The sequence below is a fragment of the Gnatocerus cornutus genome, chromosome 6, assembly GCF_029298725.1.
Source record: "Gnatocerus cornutus isolate USDA-ARS CGAHR chromosome 6, icGnaCorn1.1, whole genome shotgun sequence".
In the NCBI taxonomy this organism is placed as follows: domain Eukaryota; kingdom Metazoa; phylum Arthropoda; class Insecta; order Coleoptera; family Tenebrionidae; genus Gnatocerus; species Gnatocerus cornutus.
The window spans coordinates 9,616,479-9,643,364 of NC_142238.1; the positions used below are offsets into that span (position 1 = coordinate 9,616,479).

The following is a 26,886-nucleotide window of genomic DNA, read 5'->3' on the forward strand; positions in this document are numbered from 1 at the left end:
AAGAAACCAAAAGCGACGTTTCATTTACCCGTTTCTACTCTTCGGACCATTTTAAAAAACCGAAAAAAAAAATGAGTTGTGCAAGTTAGGTGCAGGAACGAAAATAAAAAAAAATATGGTTGAGAAATTCGACAGATTGGAGAATGTTATAGTAGAATGGCTTCTTCAAGCTCTATACTTACAGAAAAAGCTCATCAAATTGCACAACAGTTAAAAAAAAACATTGTCATAGGATAGTGTATCGATAAATTAGCGGCGAATCAGAATTTGTTAGTGAAGAGAACGCTGAGGCTTGGATAAAAACAGTGCTTCCTGAACTCTTAAAGGACTACGCACCTCGCGACGTTTGTAATACTGACGAATTTGGATTGTTTTTTAAAATAATGCCCAATAAATCTTATGTGTTCAAAGGAGAAAAATGTCACCAAACCAACTTGCATACATATTTTAAGTAAACTGTTTTCACTGAACTGTGTAAATTGTTACGTACATACATACAATAAATGTGTAAGCAATGTAAAAATATTTTTTTACAATGTGGTTTATTAAAACTTCAAATTTTTGTAATTAAAACTTTTTTTGGGTCTCCCGTATAAGACGTTTTCCCGCATAAGACGCTCTTTTTGCTCGGTCCCTAGAAGATCGTATTAAGCGGGTTCTACTGTAGTATAGGAAGGTACAGTTAATTTACACATTTGTGTAAATGATTCTTTAAACTTTCATTAAAACTTTTCTAGCAAAAACTGTGAATTATATTAATTTCATTTGCAATTACACTTGCAAGTTTGCTGTAAACGTATCAAAATTAATTATACAGGTGTCCCAAAACTCGGGCCTCAGAGAGCAACAGCAATACAGATGGTAAATTTAAAAACAAAAATTGATTAAGTTTAATAGTATTCGAGAAAGGATACAAAATTAATAACAAATCCCGAAAGTTTATTCTAGAGGTGAAGTAAAAGGTCATTCCAATTTCCTAGACAACGCGAGTGTAATGTTCATCTGACCAATATGTAGGTCCATAGCGACCGATTTTCAAATTCTGTTCAGCTTTGAGATTGGCTACAGTTTTTTCGTCTTAACTCGAATATTTTTTGAGCTAAAAAGTTTTTGTTCCGAAATTTAGGTTCCAATTTGTTGCCTCCATAAACCCTTTCTCTCTGGGGCGCGAGTTCTAGGACACCTGTATGTATTTTAACAACTACAGATCTGGTTGTATACAATAGTGCACTTGCATTTGGTATTTGTTTTAGCAATGGACACATAATTTGTCTCTTTACTTTTGTAAACAAAGCTAAACTAATGTTTACTGTTGCCGGCTTCACTCAAAAACGTTTCAGTAATTCTCAAAATAACTTTAGTTCTTAAAATCCTGTTTTGTTAAAAATTCAAATGCGAACTGATAAAGCAGTTTTCTGTTCTTTTCTTAAAAATTCAAGTGCGGGTTTGTGGACAATTCTTCAAAATTTGAGTTGTTCGTACTGACGAGTTAAATTGTTTGCAATCATTTCAATAAGTTACACCTGGATATTATATTAATTAAAAATTATGTACAGGCACATTTGCGAAAGTTCACATAATTTCCATAATCGGATTTGGCATAGTACACAGCTTAATAGTTTAGGTACGTTCACGTGGGAGTACGATGAAAAAGGAATTTTTAGCTAACTGACTAAAATAGCTAGAAATGGTGTCAACTTATTCAATTATTTTAGGAGCACTTATAACTAACACTTTAGTAAACATAAATCGCTTTAATTCTAAGTTTTATTGTGTATGTATGTACATTTTAAAACGACTTTATACAAGGTTACTAATAACTTAAAAATCAAAAATAAATAATATACATTTAACACAATAATAATTTACAATAAATAATGTCAAACATTCTCAACGTAAATAAGAGTTCCAATATGGTTGACGCTACCGCTGTTATATCACAAAAATTGGCAACACTGTCTACAATAACCTGAATATTGACATAAAAATTTCGTAGTTCCACGAATCATGCACTTTTCATTCATGGCTACCAAAAACTTTTACATCAACAGATCAACTTAAAAGCTTTTCTAAACTGCAAGACACTCTCCTATATAGACTACCTGTTGTCGTCCATAACAACTTGTTTGAAAACTTGAACTCCTGTAGACATTTGAGACTTAACTTCATGATTTCCTAGTGCCGCTGTACCATCCTTGGCTATAAATAATTGAAGACCTGAAGCTAAAACAAGGATTTAGAAGACGTCTTCACCACGTTATTAAAATTAACTTACTTTCAGCCGAATCATCGGCTTGTTCCAGATTTGTGTCTTTCAGTATTTCCGCTATAAGCCTATTAGCACTGACTCGAGTATTTTCAACCCTTCCTGAGACCACTCCGGTATCTGAATCCTGAATTTGAGTTTTCTTACGTCGTTCATAAGCCGCCTTCGCTCTGTCCAAAGAGCCAGTTTCTGACAAGACTAAACTGCTTGAGCTGGGATTTCTACAAAATAAACAAATCTAAATTATTGATTTGAAAAAGCACACTCGACATCACAGATACGAAAGATTTGCTGACGTTACAATGTCATGCTAAGGGAAGCTCGTCGTTTTGTCGTCCCAATATTTGACTGGATATTGGAGTATTAGTTAGAGGATAGTTGAAGAAGTTACAGCCAAATCTTGGTGCTGGCGACATGAGTTGGAACATTGATTGTGCGGTCATGCGAACTAATTGCATTTGAAGGAAAATCAAATTCGGCCTTAGATACACATATCTAATTTCAAACGAATTTTGTTGAATACTGTTGTTGACATAAAATGTGGAGAGACACAACGTATAATTCTGCAATGAGAAGTTTAAATTTTATTCTTTTGAATAGAGGTAAAAACATGTACAAATGGAATTGAACATAATCGAATAATTTCACTATTATTTTTTAGTAATTGAATAAAAACTAGATCATGTCCATGATGACGTTAAAAATAAAAAATATCAATTATCATTATTGATACTAAATCTCAAATTGTCAATAATAAATAATTGAAAATCATCAATTACAAAACAATAATTATTTTTAATATCAATTAATTACATTAAAACAATATATCTTGCTCATTGCTTTTTTTATATTTTCACCGTATTTAGAGTTTCACATTTCACATACCATTCGAACTTACATAACTTTAAATTACGTTATGTATCGAATAAAACGAAACCATCGTCACGCGATCTTTCCGGTATCAAGAATTATAAAACAAAATCGCCAAAAGAAACAAACCACAAAAAAGTAACTTAAAATGTGGGTCAGATTTGTTTTCTTGTTAAAATTTAATGATGAGGTATGAATTTCTCCTCCCAATACAAAGCGTTTATTTATTTTGGATGAATTATATATTTATCTTCGAAAGAAGAAACGCATAACTCTTCTATAAAAATCCAATTTGTAGGCAAACGGAAGTTTTCTCTCCAAACAACTTCGGCTATTGTATGTTTGGGTTTCTTGGGGTATTTTGTTTTACTTCCCTGGACGTTTATTTTCATTTTATAAAATCAGAAAGGGGTGTTTCCAATGGATTGGCATTGAACAATTTCGCAATTGAACTGGTGATCGTTAGCTAACGAAGACACGGCACGTGGCGAATCCTGTCCTACATAATCTAATTAAATTCTGTGAGATTTAGCTATTAGATGTATTATTTAGTATTCTTGAAGGGAATACTTTCACACATTTTATGTGAAGGAATTTGATTGTATTGGTTTTGAGATGTGTATTTAAACAGGGACGTATTTATAATTAATTTACATTAAGTTGGTTTTTAGATTTTTCTCTAGGTTCATGTAAAATTGCTTTAACCTTCCCAATCCTATGTCAACTGATTATACGTAGTTAATATTCCGACCTTGTTACTTTTCAAGGTTAATTTGAATTTGACTAGGTACACCTTAAAATCTATTTTATGCAGAATATTTTGTACGCTGATAATGCAGTATTCCAGTCATTCCACAAGCGGTATTTAAAATCGTACAAAAACAGACTTGCATTTCCATGATAACATGTTTCATTTCAATCAAATGCAATGGAATCAAAATTACAAGATGCATGTTATTTGAAAGCAGGACCAACAATGCACAAAACAGGACTGGTGCTTTATTACGCTATAAAATCAGAATGTGTATAATAAACTAAAACTGATCACATGTTATTACTTAATGGCTCAAAATAAAGCGATAAAGAAGAACAAAATCCACTCGAAAAAAAAAAACAAGCATAACCAAATACAAAACGGTTAGAAACACACTAACGTTGTGACGCTGGGACGTCGAAATGTGAGGTTTTGTGAGCAATCAGACGATACAGTGGTAGGCGTTTCATCAGGACTGATGGCCAACGGAGCTAGCTTACCTCCTGAAGTACCTTCCAATAACTTGCGATGCGGCATGCCCCTGTAAATCAACACCCAACACCCTTTGCAGATTGAACACATTTTTGCCAGATCGTCTCACAACTGAACAAAAACAGTAAGAGACAAATGTAAAACCTTGTATTAATGCGAGATCAACGGTGATAATACCTACTACGTGACATATCAAAGGTGTTACACTGAATTAACATTTTTCAAGCTTGTCGTACCTTTAGTGAAGCCCAATGCCAGACCTGTAAACTCCGAACACAAACGAGAATGCAAACAAAAATCAGATTAGTAAAGCGGACGACGTTGTAAACGGATTAGCGGAGGAAACGAAAGTTATTTCAAAAAGAAAATAAAACCCAACACCGCGACTCTCTTACCTGCACGAAACTTGAGAACCCAACTGTCCATCATTTCCTGAAGTTCCAAACCGAAGAGAATTCAAGGAGGTGGTGCGTGTTTCGGGATGACTTTGCAATTTGGATCTGAGGGTTGGGGAGCTAGGGACTTTGAAATGACTATTGCTACGTGCTGGTGTTGAATGATTACCAATTGTATTTTTACGTTTCAGGATTGGAGTTAAAAACGCCGGCAAGTTATCGGAACGGAAAAAGCCACCGGGAAACCGACGTTCACTCTTTTGAATAGGACTGATACGGGGAATTTCGAATTCACTTCTCGATTTCAATACACCGTCATTCGATCGTTTCGATTTAACCGCATTGTCTAAACTTAGACGATTGTCCGTTGATTCATCGTCATTCGTTTGCGCGTTCAATTCGATTAAACTTGTAGAGGATGACTTTTGTAATTCGTGAAATTTTTGAGAAAATAAATCAGTTTTGACATCGAGAGACTCGTTAGGGGTTTTGTAGTCTTCAGTGCTCGAACCACTGACGTTACTCAGTTGCTTTTGATACCCGTCGGGTGTATAGTATCGAGATGTATCTTCACCACCGTTCTCTGGTGTTTGTACCGGTTCTGGAGATAAGGAATTCAAAGGAGTACTGTACACGTCTTCGTGGATAATAGTAGTGGGAATTCGCACCCGATTTGGAAAGGTATTTACTCGAATAAAATTAGACTTGTTCGGATAGGAATTACCATTTTGGGTCCTGTTTTGTCTGTGTGATAGTGCCCTATATAAACAAAAATTAAGTATGCATGCACGGTCCCCAATTTAACTTAATATGTACATTGTACCATGAATATCCCCAAATAACATCGACAAAATCGAAGATTCAATCCTAACCTGATATGTCCAGAATCCCCGGAACTAGATTGTCTACTATGAGTATGGGAATGGATACTGCTATATCCGGAAGCTTTCGATAATTGGCTCGTATTCGACGAGTTTCGAGAATGCCCAGTTTCACAAACCACTTCCTCGTGCTCTTGTGAAGGCTGCTGTCCATGATCCGTTGCACCATCCACCGCAACTGTCACCGGAACGCTATTCTCCACCAAAGTGTGACCAATTACCAATTCTGAAACAAAATCGACCATGTTTTACTTTTGATAAGCCATAATTTGGCGTTAATCGAGTCTATACTTATTACGCAAGCACGGACTTGGATCCACACAACCTTTTTATACGATTTTTTTACAATTCGTTAAGTTACTTGAAGAAACATGTTTTATACATACCGCATTGCAACTGCTGGCTAAGTACATTACAAAGTTTTCCAGTGTTTATTAATAGATGGGTAAAGTAAAATAAAAACAGTAATTCTGATTTATGGATGTCAGTTAAAAACTGATTTACATAAACATTTTTATCGCAGCGAAATATCCTTATATGGTTCTAAAATTGCATTCTTTTCAATGTCCGAAGTTAATCTTACCAGTTTTGTAAAATTATCTACTATAAATTTAATGTCTAAGTAAAATAACGCTCTCAACTTCAAATTGTAAAATTAAACAGATGTAGCAGGTGGTGAAATTAAAAATTAACGAGACGATATCACCTCTGCGCTTGACAGACTCATAAGGTAGATATATTTTTAAATCGGACAAATGTTAGCACGCGTTTCATGTACCTATTTTTAGATTTCACGGTTCCAAAATTTTGCGAGTAATTTATTACCATGACAATAAACTGAATAAGCAAACTTGTGCAACAGTTCGAAAAATACGTTGATTTTTCAATACTGATTACAATCGAGAATTTAGAATTTCCAAAAAACAGCAAGAGAGATCACAACAAATGATTCATGAATGAATCATAATCATAACCTAGATCAATATCTCAAGTCCACAGTTCGCCTTATCAATTTGATTCATTATCTTCAAATTTAATTTAGTTTTGATGAGTTTGGCGTAAAATTTGCGTTTATTACCTGAGGACAACAGTGCGGGTCTCTTCTTAGGCAAACTCCCGAACCCTGAACTGCCACTGGCGATGGATCCTCCTAAACTTTCGCTTGAAAACTCATCAGTTCTAGATTCGGTCGTCACATCTTCGGAAGCAATAGATTTGTGTTTCAACGAGGGAGACGGTCTGGAATCAATTCCCCTATAATGCCGCGTTAAATAAACCCCTTGAAAACTTACACTTTGAACAATATATCACCCGAAAGCATATTCATGGCAATAGAAAACTTGAGCATGCTGTTGTCTTGACGATGCCTAGCGTCGTATCCTTCAAGCAGTGCTTTTTTATACGTAAGTCCCGCTCCTGCATATTCTGCTAGATTCAGGTCAACAAAGCCCAATTTGGTAAAAGAACGACCTCCTTTACATTCTTTCCTGACGGATATCCTCAAGATACAACGTTCCAGAACACCAGTTGATGCATTCGCTAACATTTTACAGGGGAAGGAGAAGTTTGCACCCCATTTCACTTTGTGGTCGCGGACTTCCTCTCTGGAACAATTACAAGGTCAGTTACGGGAAAAATACATTCATGAAAGCAATTGTATTTCATTTCGATCCAATTTCAATTTTATCGGAAAGTTGGATGTGTTATTCATGCGAATAACATCTGGGAGACGGGAGGTTTAAACGGCGGAAAATTGTTTACATCGGGATGGAGTTTAATGAAAACGCTGTTTACACAACAAAAAACATTTTGAGACGATTTAATGATTGCTGGAGTGTAGAACTCGAAATAAATGTCAATCTTTTTTTAACTGTTTCACATGCTCTAGATTAAAGTCGGAATGATTACATACTACATGAAAGTAACCAAACACAAAATCGATTCAGAAATGAAGTTATAAAATACAAAGGGGAGTTTGAATACGTAACTGAAACACAATGCGAAATTCATACTTTACACAAAACAAGAAGTCTAGAAATGGAATTGAACATAGAAACTGTATTGTAGCTTGTACCTTAACAACATTATCGTTTTCAAAGTGATGTTTTTGCAGTGAGTGTTACAAGAACTTCATTTTACTACGTAAGTAAAGACGAGAGAAACTGTTTTGAAATTGAAAGTTCTCGCAGTAAAACTAACTTTCTGTTGATTAAAAAGATAACGCTGTACCAAAAAGATCGCTTTACGTTCTTATCAACTTCTGCATCATTCAAGTGTTTTTCAGTTTCGCTACCGGATGTCGAGTTCCGACTGCACTTGACAGAACTTTTTCAAGAATCTCCCGATTGAGTAAACGTGCTTTTCAAGAAACATCTTCGGATCAGTTAAAACTGTTTTTTTCTCAGAATTCATTGCTTTCAATAACAATTTCTTTTTTCTTATCGGCAGCGACCAATTTATCACGGATGTTGTGGGCGGAGTCCTATATTTTTCCACTAAGGCAACTGATCGTAAAATTGCATGCAACATTATTAATAACACTTTAATTTCGATATATTACACGTCATACAGTCGTTAACATTTGCAATGTTCCCGAAATGGCCAATCAAACCCGGTTCAATATCCCACGCGCTTATCAAACTTGTACAGCTATTTCAGATATATCCTCCCATAAATAAAAGAGAACCTTCGCTTTTCCCTACTTCAGAATTAGGTCGTCGCAACACTGTTTTTGGCGAATTACGTAAACGCTAATTGATCCGTGGAACACTACGACATGAGGTCTCATCGGGAGCTTTCGCCACGCAAACATCTCGTAATTAAATTCTCGCCTCTGAATTTTTTTACCCACACATTGCCCCCTTTTTTAGTTGATAAGAGGACAAAGCACTTACCATCTGGATTGTAACTTAATAGCGTCACACGTTTTTGCAGATGTGAGAAAGTTGTGGAAATTGCATTTTTTGCTTCCCACATTGTACGATCGTCCTACACTGAAGTTGCTTTATGATTTGAAGGAATTTCGAAGGACGAAAATCCGCACGAATTGTTTATTTGAGTCCCCGTACAGTCGGATGTACGGTTTGCACGTTTTACGAGGGGGTCGGGTGCGGTTCGTTGTATAATGAAAATAAATTCCTTCACTCCGGAATCGCGCTGTTCCGGGATTACGCTCTTCATGAATTCATGTCGGGAATTAATATCTTATAATACAATTGTGGTAGAAGTGGTTCGTTTTGAGGGCTTTTGGTCACCTGATAGGTAATAGAATAGGTAATTGAAGATTTAACTGGTACAAATTCCGTTGAAACCGGCAGGTTAACAAGAACAAAACATCGTTTTTAATAAAGTGACTGCTTAGAATTTATTAGCATTCAAACAGATCTAGACGAATATGAAGTTTCTGACATGATGAACCAAGTTCTGATTACAAAATGAACGACACGGAATGACAAAGAATTCGATTTAATTTTGAATAAAATTAATGGGAGTTTCTGTAATAACCTGAAATTAAACACAGCGGGATCAATATTTGTTCGGTTTTATGTAGTTTTTTACATGAAGCGTTATGTTATCAGGGCTTACGTTCGCATCAACATACTTTTGCCTAGTTTGGATTTTTTTAGTTGAAATTTGTAGGTATGTTCTGTGGATTTTACACAACAAACCGATAAGCAGTTTGTCGCTGGTACAATGCGAATAGACACGGAAATTTATCATTACAAGTTCAAAATATTTGAACAATGTGTTAGAGTATTGTTTTCAGGTGAACTAAAATAAGAAGTGCCTGTGGAGTTTTTAGTTACGAAAGGAACACTCTTTAAACGTAGATAAAGTGTTATTTTATCACTCATTAATTGGCCGCAGCAGCTGTATCTTCAACGTTTTACGGAAAATTTTCCTTATAATAATAGGTAGTGAGTTTCAATTCCAAAATAAAAAATATGTCGAACAACCTAGAGACTGTTTCAGCCCACCGGATAAAAAGAACTAAAACTGAACTTAGGAAGTAAAAGTTAACTAGGTACACTTTGTTATCAAGACAACGATCCCCTCGTTAAGAATCTTTTCAAGTAATAACTATAAATCCACATCCCGTAAATGTTCCTTGAAGCAAAAAAACCAGACATTTTCATATAAACAAGATTAAGCGAACGTTGCCATAGCCATAACTTTCGACCGAAGAACTGAACTCAACAGATGCAACTTACTATTTTTATCTGAAAACAATTCCACACTGAATTAATACATTTCCAAGCTTGACATTTGTAGGTATGAAGTAATAGAGCAACCTTCATCTTGGCCTTGTTACGGCACTATTTTGAGCATATCGATAGAAGCGACAACGCAGAATCACATTCATTTTCATTTTTTAGGAGTTGATGCCATGTTTATTTTCGTTCTTCGTGAATTTTGTCAGAGGAATCTATGCAGTAAGCAGTGTATCAAAGGGAATTTCCGGAAACGGAAACAGTTGGAAGTTCAATGACTCAATCAATTTTGCCGTTTGGTTGAAAAGAGACCTTTCTCGAAGACAAAAAATGTAAACGTAATCCAATTATGTACCTCCATCTACTAAGTCATAATGACAACATCGACGGGGCATTACACCAGTTCCTATTTATAAATCGCAAATATTTTTCCGTGTACTCGTAGGTATGGGCTTACATCATTTTAACCAATAATTTTAACATTGGAAATCTTGCGTCATTGTGGAATTTTTTTAGGATTACGCTGATGCATTTACTTCATCTAGTTAGGGACTGTTATAATCACTAATAATATTTCATGTATTTGTAATTAATTTTTATTCATATTACTTAAAGTATAGTGGGTGGTAGGTTTATCTCTGATAACTAAGCTTAACCTTTGCTCCTGATACTACCCTAATATAGACGTCTGCCCTTTGATCCGGGTAGATATTCTTAATTTGTATTTCTAATAGAAATTATGTATTTGATCTTTGATCCGGATGCGACCCCCATTAGACATTTGGTCTTTAACCCATTTTTATCTGTTAGAACTCATATAAAACCACCACCACCCTGTTATAATTCAATTCCGTTTTTACCATCGTACGTTGCGGTTACCCTGTAAACGTATTTTTGTCGAATATACATTTTAATTAAGTACATTGAGTGTCTCTGTGAGTGCCCATCACTGATTTCCCTTTTTGACGACGACAAGTCCCAAGAAGGTCCCATAACAAAAAATTGGTGTCAGAAGTGGGATTGGGAACATTTAATTGGAAGATTAGAAGCATTCGATTGGGAGCATTGGAAGATTGAAACCATCGGGATCAACATTCCAAAGAAAACGCAGGATTCTTTCGCGGTAAGCAGAGATTTATTTTTCTTGCTGTTTTTTGTGCTACTTGTTATTGCTTGTTATAATCATGCCTGAAACTCCAACAACTCCAGCAACTCCAGTCCATAATTTCTCTGATATAAGGTCTTTAATACCTGATTCATTTTCGGGAGATCGACGAGATTTTTATGAGTTTCTTCAAAACTGTGAGAACGCTTATAAGTTGTGTGAAGGTACACAAAAAAGTTTAATGCTTGTTTATATTGTGTCAAAACTAAAGGGATCAGCTAGAGCTCAAATTCAGGAAAAAGAATTTACTAATTGGGATGACTTAAAAAATGTTTTAACCGAAGCTTTTTCTGATAATAGAGACTTAACTCAGTTGCTTGAAGATTTAAATAATATTAGACAAAACAGAACGGAATCAGTACATTCATTTCACACTAGGTTAGACCAGATTCGAACTCGTGTTTTAAATGCAATTTCTCTTAAACATAGAGGTGATATAAATTTACAAGGTAGATTAGATTCAATTCGCGAGATGGCTTTACAACGATTCATTCTTCATTCATCAGACGAAATTTCTACAGCTCTTCGTCGTAGTAAACCATCTACATTAGCATCTGCACTTTCGGAAGCTTTATTAGAAGAAAAACATTTGCAAGTTCGAAAAATTAACAATTTTAACTCTGTAAAAATTTGTAACTTCTGCAAAAAACCTGGTCATTTACTTAAAGATTGTCGAACGAGAAAAAAAGGCAACGATAATAACGTGAATTTCAATAATCAAAACGCATCCAGCGCGAGCAATCAAAATTCAAATCAAAATAAAACATGTAATTATTGCAAAAAATCTGGACATTTGATTCACGAATGTCGAAAACGCGAATATAACAATAACAAAAAACGACAAAATCAAACTACAACTTCCCAAGCCGATGTACATTTAAACTCCGTACAGTCCCAGGTAACTGCCGTACCTGTGGACTTACTCTAAATCTTAAATCGGCAAGAAGTCAAAACGAAAATCTAAATGTTTGTAAATGCATTATTAATAATAATAATAATCATCATGAGTCTAAAAATAATCGAGTCGAGAACCCCAATAATCATAAACTAAAAATAGAAAACGTCTTTTTATCTCATAATGATAGTGCCTGTTATTTATCGGTTAATCACCAGAATTTGGATTTCAAATTTCTTGTAGACACAGGGGCAAGTGTAAGTCTAATTAAAGTGGATAAATTACGAAAACTAAAAGGTGTTTTTTATAATCCTCAAGATAAAGTTTCGCTGAACGGTTTGAGTGCAAACGGTTTAGTTGACACAGTCGGTAGCGTATCTTTAGATTTAAATTTCTTTAATCACAAGATAACGATTAAATTTTACATTGTTAAAGACAATACGAATATTCCATTCGACGGTTTAATTGGCAACGATTTTCTGCTAACTCAACAAAAAGCCGAAATCAATTACGAAAAATCTGAATTAAAACTTAAAGATCTGCCATTTCCTTTAAAACTCAGTTTTAATTCAAATGTTGTCAACAATAACTGCTATTATCTTCCACCTCGTTCTGAGACAATAGTTGAAGCTAACATTCTAAATAAAAATATTTCAGAAGGTCTAACTCCTGAAATCAAAATTCTTGACGATGTCTATCTTGCTAAGGCAATTCTGAAAGTTAATGAAAACGGAAAAGCATTAACCACAATTCTTAATTCTTCTAATAAAATAATCAAAATCGAGAAAATCGACTTAGTATTAGAGGAATTCGACAGTCATGCATGTTTCACGATAAACAAAGACTCTGTAAACAAAAGCCAAAATTTAAAAAATAGATCGGATCTATTACAAACCAATTTACGATTGGAACATTTAAATCCAGAAGAGAAATTTACACTCATGGATCTCTGTAAATCATATGACGATATCTTTTATCTTCCGGGTGATAATTTAACACATACGGAAACGGTTCAACACGAAATAATAACAACAAATGTAAAACCGATTTCATCCAAAATCTATCGTTATCCAAAAGTTCACGAAATCGAAGTTGAAAATCAGATAAATCAAATGCTAAAAGACAATATAATCAGACCATCAAAGAGTCCATACAACAGCCCACTTTGGGTTGTGCCTAAAACTAGAACAGACACTTCAGGTAAACGTAAATGGCGCATTGTAACAGATTATCGTCAACTTAATAATTTCACAGTAGGCGATTCCTTTCCAATTCCAAATATAGACCATATTTTGGATCAGTTGGGACATAGTAAATATTTCACTACTCTGGACTTAGCAATGGGATTTAATCAAATATTAGTAAGACCTGAAGACGTCAATAAAACAGCTTTTTCAACACCTAATGGGCATTACGAATATCTTCGCATGCCTTTCGGACTAAAAAATGCACCTGCAACTTTTAGTAGATTAATGAAATCAGTATTAACTGGTCTTGAAGGAAGTCAATGCTTCACATATTTAGACGACATCATAATATATGCCTCTTCATTACAGGAACATAACGACAAATTGCAAAACGTTTTCGAACGGTTAAGAACAAACAATTTAAAATTACAACCCGACAAATGCGAATTTTTACATAAGGAAATCTCATATTTGGGTCATGTTATTACTGATAATGGCGTAAAACCAAATCCTGAAAAGATTCGTGCAATTGTCGACTATCCTACACCTGTCGATCAAAAATCGATTAAACAATTTCTCGGTTTAATGGGATATTATAGAAAATTTGTTAAAGACTTTTCGTCTATTGCAAAACCATTAACAACTTTGTTAAAAAAGGGTGTAAAATTTGTTTGGAATACAGAACAAGAAAACGCTTTCCAGCATTTCAAAAATGCCTTAATAAATGAACCAATTTTGCAATATCCTGATTACACGAAACCTTTTATTTTAACTACGGACGCTTCAAATTACGCGATAGGCGCTGTTTTATCACAAGGTGAGCTAGGTAAAGACTTACCAATCTCATTCGCGTCTCGTACACTCAATAAGGCTGAAACTAACTACAGTACAACAGAAAAAGAATTACTTGCGATTGTTTGGGCTACAAAACACTTTCGACCATACCTCTATGGCCAAAAATTTGTAATCATCACTGATCATCGACCATTAACTTGGTTATTCAATTGTAAAGATCCGTCTTCGCGACTCATACGTTGGCGCTTAAAATTAGAGGAATACGACTACGAAATTCATTACAAACCGGGTCGTATAAATTCAAATGCTGACGCTCTTTCAAGAAACCCCATAATGATGATAAACAACGAATCATATGATGATTTTATTCGTTTTCATTATCAAAATCAAGATTTAATCGAAATCAATCACATTCGCGAAAAACCATTTTCCAAATTTCCAAACGCTTTCTTCATTTCAAAAGACCTTAATCAAAATAACAAATATTTTAATTCAATCTCTGAACGTTATGATTTAAACTTAATTCCTCACGAAATCGACAGTTATGATACAATAACTTTGAAGAATGATCAGACGCAACAAACTACATTTTTAATGATATCACATCTTAACCACTTTGACGTACCATCCTATAAAGATGTCTTTTATAGTTTGCTCAATTTGAGAAAGAAAATTCGGGAAGCTAACTTAAGAAAAATTTTCATTGAAAATCCACGATTACTAAATAAGAAATTTAAAATAGATTTAATACACGAAATGATTCATTATATTTTCAATCAGACTGATGTTGAAGTTTCCATAACTGACCGTTGCAAATTAGAGCCAAAAGACGAAGAAGAAATTAACAACATTTTGAAAGAAAATCATTGTACTGCCATCGCAGGACATCGGGGATTTTTCAAAACGTATCAGATAATCAAAGAAATATACAAATGGAAAAACATGAAAAAGGACATACGAAAATTTATAAAAAGTTGTAAAGATTGTCAGTTAAACAAAACAAATCGTCACCCTCTTAAAGCACCGATGGAAATAACTTCCACCGCAACTCATCCATTTGAAAAATTATTTCTCGATATCGTAGGTCCATTACCTATCACCGAAAGTAATAATCGATTCATCCTAACTCTTCAAGACGATTTAACAAAATTTTCATACGCATATCCAATTCCAAATCATGAAGCTCAGCAGATTGCTGAAAAATTATGCGAATTCATCATGATTTTCGGCATACCTAAATCGATTGTAACCGATAACTCCACTGATTTTACCTCTAATTTGATTAAAGAAGTTAATAAACTTTTCAAGATCCGTCACATTACTACTTCACCATATCATCCACAAAGCAATGGAGCTCTAGAACGTTCACATTCCACACTTAAAGATTACCTCAAACACTTTATTAACAAAACACAAACCGATTGGGATAAGTTTGTATCAAGTGCCATGTTTTCGTATAACACATCAATTCACACAACAACTAAATTTACTCCATTTGAGCTAGTTTTCGGAAATAAAGCTATTTTACCACAAACAGTAACTTCTTCACCAGAATTCAGATATAGTTATGATGACTACCATCAACAATTAAAACTCCGACTAAACAAAACATTCGAAATTGCCCGCGAAAATTCAGGAAAAAGCAAAGAAAAATCCAAAATTAGATATGACAGAAATTCGCACGACTATAATTTTAAGAAAGATGATTTGGTACTTATCCAAGATAGAGCAAATAAGCCAGGATATAGTAAAAAACTATCACCGACTTATAAAGGTCCCTATAAAATAGAAAAAATTAATCCAAACCAAACAGTCGTCGTAATTATTAAGAAACAACGGAAAACATATCACAAAAATCTATTGAAACCATTTGTTTCAGATTAGGAACAAAACAACCAGTACTAATATGCTCAAATATCTCATCATCATTATCCTTTTTAACCATTTTCCAATATCTATTTTTTGTCTTAATTCCCATAAAGTCACGCAGCTTCCTAAAAATGCCGGAATATATTACCAAAACTTGGGACATGTCAAAACATATAACAGCTTTCTATCGTTATTGTCTTATACAAATCTCACATTTTCACATGAAAAGCTTACTTTAATTGAAAAAGTTTATGTTGATAGTCTAGATTTATGCGACCGGTGCGAAAACCATAATGGACAAAGGATTACATGTAGAAAATCTTTAGCCTTTTTAAAAATTCAAATTTCCCAGGTTTACAAGAAATTCGAAACTATTTTGCATTTAACTGACCACACACTTAAAGTCACACGTAAGCGTCGAGGTCTCATTGACGGTATATCTACCGGTATGAAATGGCTGTTTGGCACACCAGACGCAAATGATGCAAAATTCTATTCAGAATCCATTACGGCTTTACAAGACAAGCATCGCGAAACAATAAATTTAATGCGACAACAGGTTCATGTTTTGACTTCTGCCATAGTAAATTATAACAGCTCTGTTCAGTCTCTTAAATCAAATGAAAATAAGCTCAATGATAACATTAATAAATTCAACTCGTTTAGTAAATCAGTATCGGAAAATATTAACAATATCGTATCAGCTCAAGCTGTTCTTAATCATCTAACTTTATTGGAAGAACTAATTGTCGAGCTAAATGAAGAATGCGACACAATAATATCTTCAATATTATTTGCAAAGCAAAATATTCTACATCCATTCATTGTCACTCCGACCGATTTTAAGAATGAACTAAGTAACATCAAACTTAAATCGAATACTCAACTTCCAATTCCTCTAGATCAAGAATTTAAAATTCACAATTATTTTGCATTAAGTAAAATTTCAGTAATTTATGATAATGATGTTCTAATTTATGTTATCAGAATTCCTTTAATAGATAACATTAGATACTTTTTATATAAATTAATTCCTCTCCCTTCACCATCAAATCATTCGACTGTCTATTCCTATATCAATCCTAGTTTTTCCTTCCTAATGATGAGCATTACAAGGACGCACTACGGACAGTTGGAAGATCTCTCTGTATGCTTGGAACTGCTGAATTCCGAATATCTTTGTCCAAGACCTGTCATACGTCTAACGTCACAACAACCAATCTGCGAAGTGAAACTTAGAGTTGAAGATGTCCAGTCCATACCTGAAGATTGTATGACAAGAACCATCAAAGCAAACATCGAAGTTTGGCATCAATTATCCAGTAATCAATGGTTATATGCTATGAGCCATGCAACACCAGCTACGATCTCATGCGACTCTGATTTCGAAAACGCCATCGAAATTACGTTCAAAGATGTTGGAATTTTGGAATTGGCACCTCACTGTCACTGCTACACGATGACTACAAACTTGGTTGCTTCATCCAATATTTCCCACAACTTCACGAACTACATTCCACATGTCGACATCAATTCCGACGATTGCTGTGTAGAAAATCAGAAGATTTTGGTAGCTTCGCAAATGGATCCTATTCACATCGACAGCAATAATTTGGACGAACTTCGGCATGCGAACCTCAAACTTCAAAAGTTCGACGACGTCCTGGAAACCGAGATGAACAACTCCTTTGGCAATCATCATTATTTCAACTTTTTCGGATTCTCGATCGCAGTGGTTTTCGTTCTCGTTGTCATATTCTCTATCTGCTGCTGCATATCGAGATACTGCTGCGATTGCACCTGGATTCCTTGTGTCGGACGGTTTCTCCCAAAGAAATGTTCTGGAAAACTTCTGTCCAACTTTTGGGTACCTCGAAATAGACGTGACTCCATTGCACTGTCTGTCCACACTGGAGAACGTTTCGAAACAACTACAAGTCCAGCGGTTCCAATGGAAGAAAACAATGAACAAACTCCTGTTATTAGTAATCCTTATAATTTGCGATCAAGAAATAGTAGTTTATCTAAATTGTAAATTTTGTAGGTATATCAAAACTCTTAGGGAGGAAGAGTGTTATAATCACTAATAATATTTCATGTATTTGTAATTAATTTTTATTCATATTACTTAAAGTATAGTGGGTGGTAGGTTTATCTCTGATAACTAAGCTTAACCTTTGCTCCTGATACTACCCTAATATAGACGTCTGCCCTTTGATCCGGGTAGATATTCTTAATTTGTATTTCTAATAGAAATTATGTATTTGATCTTTGATCCGGATGCGACCCCCATTAGACATTTGGTCTTTAACCCATTTTTATCTGTTAGAACTCATATAAAACCACCACCACCCTGTTATAATTCAATTCCGTTTTTACCATCGTACGTTGCGGTTACCCTGTAAACGTATTTTTGTCGAATATACATTTTAATTAAGTACATTGAGTGTCTCTGTGAGTGCCCATCACTGATTTCCCTTTTTGACGACGACAAGTCCCAAGAAGGTCCCATAACAGGACCCTCGCCGGAAGCACACATTATGTTTAGTTAGGTCAGTTTAGGAAGGACCGGCCAAATTATGCTAAATATAGGGGCTTCAGCATATAAATCAATAATTACGTAAATTTTACCCTTAAGTAACATTATCCTGAAAGCGACCTAAATATTAAAAAGTAGGATTTTAAGCTGGGTGCGAGATTAAACGGTATAGCCGAACAAACTGTGCTTTTGCTCTTAAGCGTTGAGCTTATTTATTGTGTTTTAGTATTTCAATAAGAGTCGTTTGTTTACGTAGTGGTTGTAAAACGTGAACGACTTTATAACTACCAAAGCTATTTAGTAAAGTGGCTGCTTACGGCATTCTACCCAGAAAAAGGGAGAAGTGGAGAAAGCGCCAAGTGACGAAAACCCAGTTTTAGAAATATGTACAAGTATTAATGATAATCGGCAGTCATTTTCGCATTTACTTTTCGAATTAGAGCAAAGTCAAGGAAATATGGTCTTCACTGATAAACCGTTATAAAGATTATTAAAGAATGACCTTACTTTTATCTTATCTATTATCTACTTTAGAAAAAAAAAAGTGCATCGGTGCTTTTTCCTTTTCTGAAATCTTTTTTTGCGAGTTTTTACAATTTCCATAATTTAATGAAATTCCATCTACACTTAATTGGATTTTTGAACATTAACAATAAAAATAGTCAACTCGTGTAGCAATAATTTTTACGATGATTGTTTTCATGACGACTCCTCCAAGTTTACACACACATCTATTTAAAATGCAATTATCACCGCCTGCACTTTGGTCAATATTTGCATGAAACTGAGTGAATGTTCCTTATTAAAGATCCTTGTTAAACATTTATTTTATTTTAGTTAACAGTTGAAATTGTTTTCTTATCAGTTTTTACATGTACATGACGCGTTACAGTTATCGCACGACTTAAATTATTCAACTTTTTGCAAGTTATTTTTCTTTGGCTATTTATTCGTTTGCTTATCAATTCCCGGTGAAACTTCCACAAGTTATAACTCAATTTGTTCTGCATAATGAATTTGCAACATGAAAATCGTTGTCATCGTGCAGCCAAATTCAATTATTGTAATGGTGCGAGGGTGATAAAATGATATGTTAGACGGCCTGCCCTACTAAAAGATCTAACTAGAGTCGCCCAACCAAAACGAGCGGAAAGCATATTTTTTTAAAAGTCATTCTTAAAGAAAAAAAACAACAAAGGGGTGCAATTGTCCCGGATAAATTATAAAAAATAGGAAAGGAATTGAATTATTTCAACAAATACCACCAAGATTTATTGCAATGAATTAATCGGCAGTTCTCTCAAAATGTCATACCAATTTAGCCGACCTGAACTATGTAAATTAGGATGTATTTATGCATGACATAAACACGAAGATGATGTAATAACAAAAACGTTTTCCTGCAAACTTATAATCGAAGTGAGAATTGTTCTCAATTCCCTAAAAAGTTAGAGCTTGATTCAGATCTAAATTCCACTTCCTCATTAGAAGCCTTCACTTTTCGTCATCGTCATTGCTATAACTGACATTGTGTTGTTATTTAGGATTAATGACCGTACGTCCAAATACCACCACAACTAATTTGTTTCATCCCTGAATTAACTAACCCAATATGAATTATTTCTTGTATTCCACTTGTTAACATCACGTCAAAAGCAGATTGCTGTTTACATAAAACATGCACACTTCATTAACAAGCAGCAATTACCATCGGCAGTGACACGTTTATGATCGACTTCTGTACCGCAGACAACCTTCCAAGGTCATTTTATAAACCGTCGCGTCTACTATACACATGTGGGAACTATTAGTAAGAATTGTTTTGTACATGGGGCACTCATATGGACATCCATGAGCGTGTCTTCGTTCAGGCCGCAACCTTGCCGTGAGCGAGGCGACCTACACTCGATGAGATGTGGGACAATGTATTTCGTTTTCAACAATAAAAGGAGAGCAGACTTATGTATGCTTTCATGGCAAGAGTACAGAATCAATACAGGTTTCATGCTGCACTTGGAATGGAAAAAAACAAAGATCATTATAAGTACAATGCATACAATCATGACATTACGAGGGCACGATTCAAATTGAGTTTTTGCTCAGTCCTTAGAGACTGATGATACTAAAATCATATCGGGAAGTAAACTATAACTCGATCTTGATGGGAATTTCAACGGAGGCGGAAAGAATCTTCAAGAATCTGTGTCGGGTCACATTCCATCGATTTTGCCTACGTATTTTTTTGAATTCTAGAAGTCATTTACTACTTTCCTGTGGGGAAATGCTATCATCGTTAAATCTAGCTAAATAATAATGTTTTGTGTTCGTGTTTATTACCTTACCTATATGTGATGAGTTCTTAAGAATTTCGAATAAGAGAGCGCATTTGAAGTGGTAAAAGTATTATTGCCCATATACCTACCCATTAAAAACTAACTGCCTCCTATTAAACCAAATCGTGCACTATTATTAATAGCTTGAATTGTAAAAGGTAACAAAATAGGAACCGGTACGTTCTAGTAGTTATTATTATTGTTCCAGTTAATGTCGCCCGTATTACGAAATTCAACTAATTTTTGTTATTAGTGGGTAACCGTGAGGGTTTAGAAAACAACTAAATTGCCTCGAATGTTACAACACTATTGTCCTATACCTAGTCGTATTATTCACGACCACAGGTTTTTCTTACCACATAATAATCCTCAAATAGTTTGGTTGAATATTGACTAAAATTAGTTCTATAAGGTTTTGCGGTAAAGATAAAGTTCTGTTTATTTGGTTCTTTTGAGCCTTGATAAAAGGCTAAATCAACGGATTAGTTCTTAATTTTCGATAATACTATTTTTCTGATAATAATGGAAGCAAATATAGAATTATTGCTATGTCGTCTTCTAATTTGTTCTTTACTCTCATTTTTCGACAAACTAAGGCTAAGTCGGACTGAATTGGACAAACTCTAAAATTAGACGGATCAACTAAATAGGTTAAACTGGACTAAGTCGAATTTGGTGGTGACTAATGGGTCTAAAAGTACATACTAAAATAAACTAAAATTTAATTTAATTTGAGTATTATATCATATTAGTATTTTCCTTATCGTTTTATACATGTGAACGTCAGATATAGATCACCAAATAGACTAAGATAGAGTTTAATCAGTAATTTATGGCCATAAATAAAGCGTCAGTACTTAAATTTTAACGAATATCTAATGCAAGCACATTCTGCAAAACGATAACGTTATATTTTTGTCACTTTTGATTGTTTTTCCCTCGGTATACTAATTTATTACAAGAATTGGTATTTCAGACATGAACGTTCCAGTTGAGAAAACACAGTAATGGACGGCTTGCAAAATGTTTGAAGTTTCACTAAACTCGCTTAATCCTTATTACAAATGATCCCTGTTTTTGCAGTTGATGGACACTGATAATCTGTGCAACATATGACCCTTTTTAGGGTAACAGCAACTCTTCTCAGAGCTATAGTGGAAAGAAATACATAGTATGAAATAATTTAAATCAAATGTACACTGCACCGTGTTATCAAAATTTTACGCCCACTGAATATTATTGAAGCGAAACTGGAACGTTATTGGGTTTTTGAAAGTACATAATTTTATTATAAGAAAGTCACACTTCCTTTCTCTACAACATGAAATATTAAACAACAATGGTGGAAAGTGAATCTTACTAGTGAAAATGATTCCGACAAAATTTATTATATATTCAAATTTCAGCTCGACAATGGTGTCAACTTCTCTTTACTGAATTCATTATGCTTCTGGAGACATCCCTAATCAACTTTAGATGTTTCGTATCTTGGGAAGTAGTCCCCTTATTAACCGAGCTTCTCTGTAAATACGCAAACGTTGTGCAAATACGCTTTATGTATCTACAATTCCCGCCGTCTAAAAATTACAAGTAGGATCACGTCTCTTCATACCATCACAAAAACAATTCGTGCTAAAGGTTGAAGGGCAAGATTCATTCAGAATTGTTATTTATTACGTCCCACTAGCAATATCGAACGCCTCTATTAATATCACCTACCTGCTACTATGATCTTGAAAATTTCCCCCGTCTAGTAATCTGATTTTCGCAAATAGGACGGCAGAAACGAAAGGCACTTCCAGCAGTTCTTCTAGACATAGACCTACTTGGAATTTGTACTTCTTCTTTTTCGTCATGAACGACGCCATTCCGGCGCCTCGTCCGTTTGTCATGCAGAACTCGCGCTCAAGACATCGTTTCCGAAACAGCGATATCAAATGATCACTTTATAAAGAAAGTGTGGCTTGGACACACGCAACTTCCGTCTTCAGTCGTGTCTCATCATGAACTAAAACAGAATCAAAGAAATGTGTTTGGAGACACACTGAAAAGACCAAGAGGTGTAATGAAAAGGAGACCAAAGTGGGACATTTATTAGAAGTCCTTTCAACTTAATTTATATTTCGTGTAATGCAAGTAGTTTAATGCAAAATTGTGTTTGCTGTCATTAAACATTTCGAGGATCACGTTCATCAAATTACCTACAATCATCATCAATATGTCAAAAATCAACAATGCGCTTTAAATTGGAACATGTTTGACGTGGTAATCCAATCAATAGCCTCCAATTTGCTGCAGAAAATTATCTCGCAACAGTTGGAAGTTTTTCCGAGAATCCCAAAGCTATAACAGAGTTCCTTATTGTTGCCTCGCAGCAGGCAACAATTTATTGGGTCTTAGATTGCAGTATTTTCCTACTACTTGAACTGATAAAAAAGTAGACTTTATCATCCGCATCCACCAAAAATCAGGTTCATCGAGAGCGAAAGCAATTAGGGTGAAAAGCAAACGTCGTTCTAATCCACGCCTATAAAACCACAATAAACGAGATCCATGCTATTTAGTGGAGTTGCCAATTATACCACTTTGACTTTGAAGATAAATATAGTTTATTCAAGAAAATTACTGTTAAAATTTGAATTTTATACTGTTTTGATGTATTTCAAAGCAGCGCCTTTGGATAATATAGATTAAAACTACGTAATATGTACATGAATATGAATATGCATTGGAATTAAAATTTAAGTAAAATTTAAATTATAAAATCAACCCAACCAATATTGCCTAGAAATAAAAATAGACTTTATTATCTCACGTCATAATTATTCATAATGCAATTACGGATTCAAAATGAGTACAATTTTAGATTTGTTTACAAAAATAGACACCAAAAAAGTTTCTGAATTATGTAATAAAAGGAGAAAATGTTTTTTAATGCTTTACGTCTTTTCTGTCCGCAAAACGAAGCTGCTCCAAATAATTCATTATTCTTCACGAATCAAGCTGGAACTTTATGGTTCTCATAATTTATAATCCCAAAGCACGAACACAACATAAGCAGATCAAAATTTTACAGCAACGCAGAGATTATAATAAATTACAACAATCATAAATATCAATTTGAGAAAATGTCAGGTGCAAAAAACTTAAGGATCGAGTTGAAGGTTTTAGAAATTATAAACTCAGCAGGAAACATTTTTATATATCCCAATAAGAAAATTGGCGAACCTGATGTAATGTCTTTGAGCTATTTTAATGTTACTTAACTTCAATGATACAATAATTACTTAATACACCCCCCACTGTGGAAACAGCAACGACTGCAGTTGGATTCAATAATTGAAATAGAGGGATCATGATTTACAATTTGGCAAGTCTCAGAGATCAAGACATGGCGGTTTAGTTGTAAAACTTGTATATATTTACTAAAAATAGTTAACGATTGTCTTGAAGTCATGCCAATAATAATAACAGTTAAATTATTATTAATAGTGAAGCCGCCATCTGCAGTCACATCAAATATTTATTCCAAACTGGCCAACAAAAGGAATTTATCTTCATCATGTAACTGTGAGCAGCTTCAAGCACATATGCTGCATCGTAATGCAGGTGCTTTGTAACAAAATTCGGTGGAGTCCAAGAAACCGCAGGTGCATATCTCTGCCATCTGACATTTTGAGGAACACTTTCCCTAGAATTTTTACACTTTCTTCTCATTCTTGGATCTTCATTGTCTTTGAAATCCCAATTTAATGATAAACCAAAATTTGAATACAATGTAAACCATAAATAAATTTAACGGAAAAGGCAAGAAAAAGTTTTGTTAGATGTAACCGCAGAGTCCGATGAAAGTCTGACAGACGTTTTATTCGACTGTAATCCAATATTTCGTGAAGTTCGGCGGCATTTTCACAATAGCCCACATGAAGATAGCATTTATTGCTATCTCCGTGTACCTTTATCAAAATATAACCGCCAATATTTGTACAAAGAGAATGATTTATCACTATCACCAACGCCGTGACGAAAATTTTCTAAGCACCATAATAAATCAGCTGAATTTTAAATTGAATGATTTCAAAGTCAATATTCAGTACTAAAAATTAATTTCGGACTAATTTCGTAATCAAATAAAATGGTTAATAAACGTTTTATGGGTTTGATCATTATATTAATTTATTGAAAAAGTAAAGTAAGTATACACAGAGTTTTATTAGTTACTTTTGTAATCAGAAACATCCTTGCTACTAATTATTGTATTTTTACGCCTTTTTTATCTATATGATAGAATAAAAAAATAATTAACTTGTTTGTAGCCAACGTCCAAACAGACCTTGGAATTTGAAAAATGTTGGTAGTTCTGTGTAAAAAGCCTGTCACTGAAAGTTTGGAACATTGACGTGTTTGCATGACGACTCTGTCAAATTCCAACATGTAAAACCATTTTTTGTCACTTGGTGTAAGATGACATCATCGTTTTATTTTTGTTTTAATTATCGTTGAAAGAGAAAATTTCGGGAATTTTAGTTAGAGACGGCCGTAATCATTAATTAAACATTTGGAATAATCGCATCAGTCATTTGAAAAATGTGAGAGGTAACTTTTAGGCTGCATAAGCAAAAAGTCATAAAATTGAAAACTAAACCGAATAGTATTTTATAAAGTCAAAAGCAATATTAAAGAGAGGTTGAGGTTTCCATTGACATGTAGCAACAAAGTTACAATCTGTTTGATGTTTTTGTTTAATACCCTTTGTAAATTGATCATTTTGAATGTTTGCTACTAAACAAAGAGATTTTGTTTACACTAATGGAACTTTTAATCCCCGCCTAAATTCAAAACCGATGGCAAAATAACCTTCTGAAAGATACATTAACAGCTTTGACGACAGGAAGACATCAAGCACCCGTAATCGCATATGCAAAGAATGTAATTTAAATAATTATACCATCTTCAAAATGATCTGCATTTTTATTGTCCTCACTTTTCAAAGACTTTATCAAACTATGTACATATCGATGTAACCCAAAAACATGTGTGACGGTGAAAAGTGCCATGTTGGAGACGTTAACACTGTTATTTTTAAAAACACAAGAACTAATTGGTTTCAATAAAATTTTACAACCTCCGAACGAAAATACTTCACACAGTTCAATTACTGCGGGTGCAAATGACTGTTAAATTTAGATTAAATACAACAATAATGTGATATTTAAAGCTCTTTCTAAAGACGTGGATTTTCGAAAGGAAACTTTCTTTTTAATCGCTTTATGTAGGAAAGATACGCAACATTGTCTGTAAAATGTTTGGTAAATATTTTGTTAAGTCGTTCAGGGTAATCAAACTTTATCTAATAAAATAAACGTTGCGAATAGCTGAATAATGACGCTGGATGATTGTAGTAACGTGACACCTGTAATTTTGTTAGGATCATGCTTTGTTTGTAAATTACACGATGGCATATCGAATTTGTGGTTCCAACCACCACCCTCGATCATAGTGTTGTTTGTTGTTTGCTTTAATTAACCACTTTGCTGGATGTAAACAGAACCGTATTATAAACTATTAAAAAAATGTTGTGCATTGTCCCTAAGTTATGTAAGAGAGACAAGGAAATTAAATGTGATTATATTCATTAGTTTAATTGATTCTTCTTTTTATTACTATTGAAAAGTAAAAATGTCACAAATGTGAAACCACATCATATTTTACATTTAAAGCGAGTTTTCTAATGGTAAAAGTAATAAAATTAAGTCTTAACCTCTAAATCAATGAAAATGAAAAGACCACAGGTTTCTTTCCCCACTTTCTTAATCTGGTTAATTATTAAGAAAGTCAACGAACCCTTAATATTTTAAAATGAAAGAATAAAATTTCGCATTTCGTCCTGCAGTCGAAACAACCACAATTTTGCAATACGAACTCGAAAATTTTTCCAAATTTTATATTTTTTGAAACAGCGGCACTAATATGAAAATAAATAAAAAACTTGCAATTACACAAAACAGAAAACATGAATGTGGAAGTTAAATACGAAAATATTTACGAATTACACACACCTGTCACTGACCACACGCAACTTTAAAACAAACACTTTTATCGTTATTTTACTTTAAAATTTCAAACATTTAATAAATTGTGGAAGACACAACACTATTCCAACGCCATTACCCAACTGACTGACAGAATTGACAATCCGACATCTGGCAAGTGTCATTATCACGCATGGTCGCC

At 34.1% G+C, this 26,886-nt stretch overlaps 2 protein-coding genes across 4 annotated transcripts; one reads left to right on the top strand and one right to left on the bottom strand.

The window, feature by feature from the left end:
* Nucleotides 1–1,745: 1,745 nt before the first annotated feature.
* Nucleotides 1,746–26,873, bottom strand: LOC148172704 (early estrogen-induced gene 1 protein). 3 transcript variants are annotated; one of them, XM_088038519.1, is made up of 10 exons: nucleotides 26,712–26,873; nucleotides 22,372–22,660; nucleotides 6,951–7,262; nucleotides 6,737–6,897; nucleotides 5,650–5,884; nucleotides 4,920–5,536; nucleotides 4,784–4,853; nucleotides 4,291–4,431; nucleotides 2,276–2,487; nucleotides 1,746–2,223 (listed from the first exon to the last, which is right to left on the bottom strand). In XM_088038519.1, the coding sequence occupies exons 2-10, from the start codon at nucleotides 22,542–22,544 to the stop codon at nucleotides 2,099–2,101; spliced, it is 2,046 nt and encodes a 681-aa protein (XP_087894645.1). In that variant the 5' UTR covers nucleotides 22,545–22,660; nucleotides 26,712–26,873; the 3' UTR covers nucleotides 1,746–2,098. The 3 variants fall into 3 exon arrangements, with proteins under 3 accessions (XP_087894645.1, XP_087894644.1, XP_087894643.1); XM_088038518.1 differs by lacking the exons at nucleotides 4,784–4,853; nucleotides 4,920–5,536 and having other exon boundaries at nucleotides 26,712–26,872; XM_088038517.1 differs by lacking the exon at nucleotides 4,291–4,431 and having other exon boundaries at nucleotides 4,778–5,536; nucleotides 26,712–26,872.
* LOC148172705 (uncharacterized) lies at nucleotides 10,423–18,220 on the top strand. The gene is made up of 2 exons (XM_088038516.1): nucleotides 10,423–10,992; nucleotides 15,791–18,220. Exon 2 carries the CDS (start codon nucleotides 15,818–15,820, stop codon nucleotides 17,813–17,815), a length of 1,998 nt encoding a protein of 665 aa, XP_087894642.1. The 5' UTR covers nucleotides 10,423–10,992; nucleotides 15,791–15,817; the 3' UTR covers nucleotides 17,816–18,220.
* Nucleotides 26,874–26,886: the final 13 nt, after the last annotated feature.

Excerpts from the sequence above, each read along its gene's own strand:
- LOC148172705 (XM_088038516.1), top strand. The coding sequence starts at position 15,818 with ATGCTCAAATATCTCATCATCATTATCCTTTTTAACCATTTTCCAATA.
- LOC148172704 (XM_088038519.1), bottom strand. The coding sequence starts at position 22,544 with ATGACAAACGGACGAGGCGCCGGAATGGCGTCGTTCATGACGAAAAAG. Across the intron at positions 6,898-6,950 it reads GGTGATATATTGTTCAAAGT|ACCGTCTCCCTCGTTGAAAC; the intron begins GTAAGTTTTCAA and ends AATTGATTCCAG. Across the intron at positions 4,854-4,919 it reads TTCAACACCAGCACGTAGCA|GCACCACCTCCTTGAATTCT; the intron begins ATAGTCATTTCA and ends ATCCCGAAACAC.